This window comes from Myotis lucifugus, unplaced genomic scaffold (assembly GCF_000147115.1).
Source record: "Myotis lucifugus unplaced genomic scaffold, Myoluc2.0 scaffold_141, whole genome shotgun sequence".
In the NCBI taxonomy this organism is placed as follows: domain Eukaryota; kingdom Metazoa; phylum Chordata; class Mammalia; order Chiroptera; family Vespertilionidae; genus Myotis; species Myotis lucifugus.
The window spans coordinates 1,808,611-1,814,610 of NW_005871189.1; the positions used below are offsets into that span (position 1 = coordinate 1,808,611).

The 6,000-nt window shown below is 44.1% G+C and overlaps 1 protein-coding gene, 1 pseudogene and 2 gene segments (V, D, J or C); 3 read left to right on the forward strand and 1 right to left on the reverse strand.

Moving 5' to 3' along the window:
- The window catches only part of LOC111827175, a 45,754-nt gene that overhangs the window by 16,770 nt on the left and 22,984 nt on the right, over nucleotides 1-6,000 (forward strand).
- The window catches only part of LOC102426725, a 30,798-nt gene that overhangs the window by 10,979 nt on the left and 13,819 nt on the right, over nucleotides 1-6,000 (forward strand). Inside the window, 1 exon segment of the C gene segment in view lies at nucleotides 4-15. Coding sequence covers nucleotides 4-15 — 12 coding nt within the window.
- On the reverse strand, nucleotides 1,169-3,674 carry LOC111827176 (annotated as a pseudogene).
- The window catches only part of LOC102426413 (anionic trypsin), a 3,798-nt gene continuing 2,012 nt past the window's right edge, over nucleotides 4,215-6,000 (forward strand). Inside the window, exons 1-2 of the mRNA XM_006094733.2 lie at nucleotides 4,215-4,259; nucleotides 5,336-5,495. Of these exons, the coding sequence (XP_006094795.1) occupies nucleotides 4,220-4,259; nucleotides 5,336-5,495 (200 nt within the window). The 5' untranslated portion in view covers nucleotides 4,215-4,219. The remainder of the gene's footprint in view (nucleotides 4,260-5,335; nucleotides 5,496-6,000) is intronic.

The window sequence follows — 6,000 nt, forward strand, 5'->3', positions numbered from 1 at the left end:
AAGATAGCCCAGAATGTGACAATCTGTTTGGAGAGTGATAAAAAAGACTGATGCCCAAGGAGGAGTTGATTGTTGATTATGAGCTGAGAAGAAATAACTGAGTTGGGAGGGGGGGATTTAAAAGGAAGAAATTAGTTATTTGTAATCTGACCAAAATCTACTTCTCAGACTACTGGGAGGTCTGAAAGAATCTAATATGTGGCAACACGATGGAAATGAATTTAGCTTAAAGAGGTGTCATCTGTTTATTCCTTAACCAGGTGACCTTGATGAAGTCAACCCCTGAGCTTTAGATTTCTCTTTGGTAAAAAGAAGAAAACTATACTTCCTGCCTACCTCATGAGACTGTACTGAGCATCGAATAAAAGGAAGGGGAGCCAACATTTCTATGTTTAAGCAGGCTGATTCTAGAGTCAGACTACCATGCTACCATTCATCTCTACAAATGACTGTCTGTGTGACCTTGAGGAAGTTACTTCACCTCTATAAAGCTCATTTTGGCATCTATAAAATGGCCAACCCCATAAGTATCTATGATAATAAAATTTTTAAAAAAGGTCCTTGAAAGGTTCACACAGTGTTTGTATAGTAAGCACATAAAAACTATTTCATATTATCATAATTAAAAGACAATGGTTTGATATGCTAAGCACTAAATATGAACTAAGAGAATGTCTTAAAGAAATAGACAAAGGAATTCAAGGTTCAGATTGAAGAGTACCAAGAGCTGTATAGACTTATCCAAATTGTATAGTATTTTCATTTGTGCATCAGCCCCTCCTTCAGATCCTGAACCCTGCCATGAAAATACTATACAAGAAGTATTAATTTAGAAGGCATTGGGGGCCAGGTGGAGTCTCTTTTTTTTTTTTTTTTTCAAAAATGTTAAGATTTTATTTACAAAGCTTCTTTGTTGTACAGAAAGTAAAAATATGTTACAGTCTTGGTGTAACTGGTAGCCACAGCTGGTTGACTCACCAATCATAGCTATCCACGCTACAGCAAGAGTCTTACATGAAAACCTAAGAATGCTTACAATGTTGTTGGGGTGCAGTCCCCAAGCTTGGTGGTGAATTTCCAAAAGGGACTAAATGGAGGAAGGTGGAATGTCACAGGAACTATTCTTTGGCTCTTTGAGTGGGTGGGTGTCCTGGGGTTTGTATCACAGCTACCTTTTTTTAAAAAAACAGCTACCAAATCCATATGATTTGTGGGGTTTTTTTTGCAGATTATTTGGGTTCTTAACATCTTCTCCATCATCTGTTTCTCTCTTCCTCTTTTCACCTTTCCCGCTTTCTTCCTCCTCTTCATCCTCATCCTCATCATCTTCATCTTCATCAACTTCTCCATCATGTCCAAATTCTTCTTCCTCCCCACTGACTTCATCTTCATCCTCTTCTCCTTCTACATCTTCGTCTTTATCTTCATCATCAAATTCTTCTTCCTAACCAACCTCATTCTCCTCGTACTCCTCATCTTCTCCTTCTTCATCATCCTCTTTTTCATCCACACAGTCCACCTCAGCATCTGAGTCAGGAGCTTCTCGATCCTCTTGGTCATAGCCATCCAGGTAGGTCAGCTGGGGCAAGAGTTTGAAGACAATTTCTCAGTAGTCATTCAGGTTAGTAACCTCACAGTTAAACAGATCCAGGCTTTTCCGACATTCAACTTTTTCAAAGGTTCCAAGGTACTGATATCTTTCAGTTTATTTCCACTTAAATTTAGATGTGTGACATTTGGAAGTTTTTCTGCCAACATGTCCAAACATCCAGAGATTGTATTGTCACTGAGTTCAAGCTTTTTCAATTTTGGTAGTTTGGGGAAATTTGAAACTGAAATCAAGCCTACATTTATTAAACTGAGGAACTCTAAGTTCACAAATTCAGCTGTTAAGCCCTCAGTTTCCCATCATCTGATTTGCAATTGTCCAGGACAAGTTCTTGAACAGCTGCCAGGGTCCGGTTCCTCAGCTCCAGCTTGAAGATACACACCAACCTCTGGCTTCGTCCGATTTTTAGTCACTTGAATACACATTTGCCCTTTAGCAATGCATACAGGCAGATCAAAGGTAAAGTTTGATGAACAATGTAAGGATTATCAGGTTAGGAAATTGTGTTGAGCCATTGAGCCCACAGCAGGGCAGTTTTATGCTGATTTTCAACCCAGCTGAATATCAAAGTCTCTTGGTCTTCCAATGTTTCTTTTTGCATTTTTATGCTAACTGCTGTTTGCTTTAGCCTCCAGGAGTGGAAGGTTAATTACATCTTCTATTTCTGCCAGGAAGACAAGCATCAGGAGGGATCAGGATGGAGCTTGCCCTCTGACTTGATCCCAAATAAACATTCTCCTAGATCCACCAGCCATGATTCTCATGCTTCTCTACACTTCCCATGTCTTCCTGTAGGCCTGAGACCATTTTCAGATCTGTATAATCAGGCAAGACAGAACCTTTCTGATTCTCAGTCTCATCTTCTATAAATGGAGATAATTTTGTTCTGCGTAACTCACAATTAAAACATTTGTGAAAAGTTTAACTTGAAACTCAACCCAAATGAAAATTAGCATGGTGTGTGTGAAAGCCTAAAGCCCTTTAAAAACTGTCAGGCACTATACAAATATAGCAGTATTCCCACCTGGATATAAGCCCACCGGAGATTAGAGGGTATGCAGTGAGGAGGGCTCTGAGCAGCAGATATCCTGGTAAGGAGAAGCTGACTTCCAGTCATGTCAGACACTGGACCAGAAGACACCCCATAGGCCCCTCTCAACCCCTTGGGTCTCATATTGGCATTTCCCCCAATTCACTCTGGTTTTCAGTTCCTCCATCCCTCTAACCTACTTTCTATCTCACCACTTCTGAGTTTTTCTCATTTGGTTCTTCATCTCCAGAATATTTACTCATTTCTACCTTTCATAGAATTCAATGAACTCTGCCCACTCCTGCCCCTCCATTAACCCTGAGCTCAGAGGAACTGAGAAGTCTCTTCATCAGAGGGCCCCTCAACCAGGCTCACAGAGACTCATACACAGACTACTTCCATCTCTATATCCCTCTGGCCAGGATTTGCCTCAATAAATTACAGAACTGTGTCTTGGTGGCCATGGAAGGTTCCAAATTGAAATCATTTTCTGGGAAGATTCACTCTATATGGATCCCAGCACAGTAGTGCCATTGCATCTAAAATAGAAAATTCCAGACACTCCCCACCGCCCCACCACCCCCACACACACTGCATCTTTGTTATTGATCACCCAATACTTAGCTCCTTTATCATGTGTTAATCCTTCTACCTACTGCTAATCTTCTGATCGGAACCCAATTTTATCATTGTCCAAACCCTTTCTAAAATCTGATTGCACATAATTCTAGCTCAAACTGTCAGCTCTTAGCAATTGAGGCAATTTTCATCACTGTTAGTATAGATTCCCATGGCAACCAGGAGGCTGCTTAAAGAGACCCTATAATAAGGTGAGTGGTGAGAAAGGCCAAGGTCCTGATGGTGAAGAAGAGGAGGAATATGGTCTTCTGTCCCCCAAATGTACCTGGTGACACCAATTTCACCCTTGCCCTTTCCACCTTCCAAATACCCTCCTCCATAGGCTTTGATAGGAAGGAGAGCCAGCTGAAAGCCCAGAATTCCAAGGAACGCAGCCTCTTCCTTCTCATCACCCATTCATGTTACAAACCTGGTTCCTCAAAGCCTTGCATTTGACCTTCCTTCCCACTGATTTAGAGTTGAGAAAGGGTCTTCATGCTCACATATAGAAACTTAGAGAAGACTTCTTTCCTGTCAGGGGACTCCAGGATACTGAGCAGCCACCTTTATGACCAATATCAGCCCTTCCTTAAAATCAGTTAAATAAATCTTCATGAGGTCAGAGAATTTCTAAGGGCCCATGTTGCTCTTCTCCTAAACCTCATCCTCTTAGCCTAAGAAGGCCCAGATGTTGTATGTGGGGCTTGGCTTCACCTGTTCTCCTCATCCTGGAATACCTCTATGAATCACCAGGTCTTCTTCCTCTCTGATCTGAAGGTAAATGTTCTAATCACCTTTAGGTCACAAACCCACAGAGTGGCCAAAAATAGCAGAGTTGATCCAAGACCCTGGGAAAGGGAAAGCTGTAGGTGTGTTTGTACAGGGAGTAGCAGTGGCCACCCACCCTCACCTCGGGAGGTATAAAGGCTCTCCACCAACAACCCAGTTATACTTCTGCCACCATGAATCCACTCCTGATCCTTGCCTTTGTGGGAGCCGCTGGTGAGTTCCATGTGTTGCTTCAGGCCCTGTCTCCTGGCAGAAATACAAGTGCCACCACCTTGGTGCCTCTCCTATTTACCTGTGCTCTGATGTTCTCTCTCCCCTGTCTAACACCCCTCTATCCCATTCCTGGGCTCTCTTTAAGCCTTACCTCTCTCACCTTCTGGATGACCCACTCTCAGCTCCATCATCCATTCATCTCAGGCTTTTAGTAGAGAGGCTAGAAAGGGAGGTGAGGTGAAACAGGTTTATTAAATTGACCAGTGGTCTTGAGGCTTAGCTCTGACAATTCTGGTTTAGCTGCACTCTGGCTATTTTTTTTTTAGATTGATTAAGGTATTACCACTGTGGCTCTTCCTAACCCCAGATACACCACCTACAGAGACTGAAAGAACATTCATGCCCGAGTCCTAGCTCTAGAAATTCTGACTTCTTTGGCCTAAGGTGTGGCCTGAGCACTGAATTTTTAAGTTTTCCAGGTAATTTTAAGGTCTCAGGTGTAAAGCCAAGGTTGAGAATCACGGTTCTATCAGCCAATAACAGTGCCTACCTTTGTCCCATCCATTGGTTGTGGGGGCTCCTCTCCCTGGCCTCTCTGTGCCGATTTGAACTATGGGAGAAGCTGGTGCAGTCAGAGTGACTGAGCCAGGAGGTTTTCCTTGTTGGGTCAGCCCATCCTGATCCTCAAGGGCTCTGATAGTCGTGGGGAGCAGATGAGTGATGTTGAGCAAGAGAGAAGCATTCAGTGGGTGAGAACACCACATTCTGAGCTGTATCACATTGAGGGCACTATAAGGATGTTTATTGTGTGCTCATTCTCTTGCTGCCCCTGTAGAGGTCTGGGCTGGATCCCTGCAGGGTACCTAGCTATGTGCCCTGCAGACACAAGGAGAGACTCAGGAGAACCACATCCATTGCACTGACTGGGGATGGCAGTGTGTCCTCACTGCTCGTCCTTGCTGCCCATTATCTCTGTGCTTATGAAGGAATCTTAATTAGTATGACACAGCCACGTGCTCAGGATACACCCTCTAACATCCTGCTGAATTGGCTTCTCCCTCCTGTCTCCACTCAAGTTGCTTTCTCCACTGATGACGATGACAAGATCGTCGGGGGCTACACCTGCCAGGAGAATTCCGTCCCCTACCAGGTGTCCCTGAACGCTGGCTACCACTTCTGTGGTGGCTCCCTCATCAATGACCAGTGGGTGGTGTCTGCGGCTCACTGCTACAAGTCGTAAGTGCTGGGCTCTGATGGCAAAATCCACAGAGGGGGCTCTTGGAGAGCTTGGTTCAGTCTAGGGGAGGGTGGGGAGAAGGACCATAGAGAGGAGAAGTTGTCATTGACAGCTGATGCCCAGGCATAGGGGTGATGAGAGACACATGTAGGAAGACTCTGACGCCCCAAATAAATAAATACAACAGCCAGAGCTACAGACATGAGAGCAAAAAGAGGCTATTTAGGGTAGAAGGCCCAACTGGGAAACAGGCAAGTAACCTTTGCCAGTGGATGCACATAAAAACCCCTAAGAGATGTTTTTTTTTTTAAAAAAAAAGCCTGGGCCCTGTCTCAAAGGAAATAAATTCAGAGTTTTCAGGAAGAGGTGTCTCAATGTTGGGGGTTTTGAAAGCTCTCAGCTGAGAAACACTGCGCTAGAGCAAAGGGTCTCCACAAACTGAGTGTGGGGGGAGAAACCCCCTGGCGGATCTCCCTCGGACACAGGTGGCGTGGATCCCCCCCC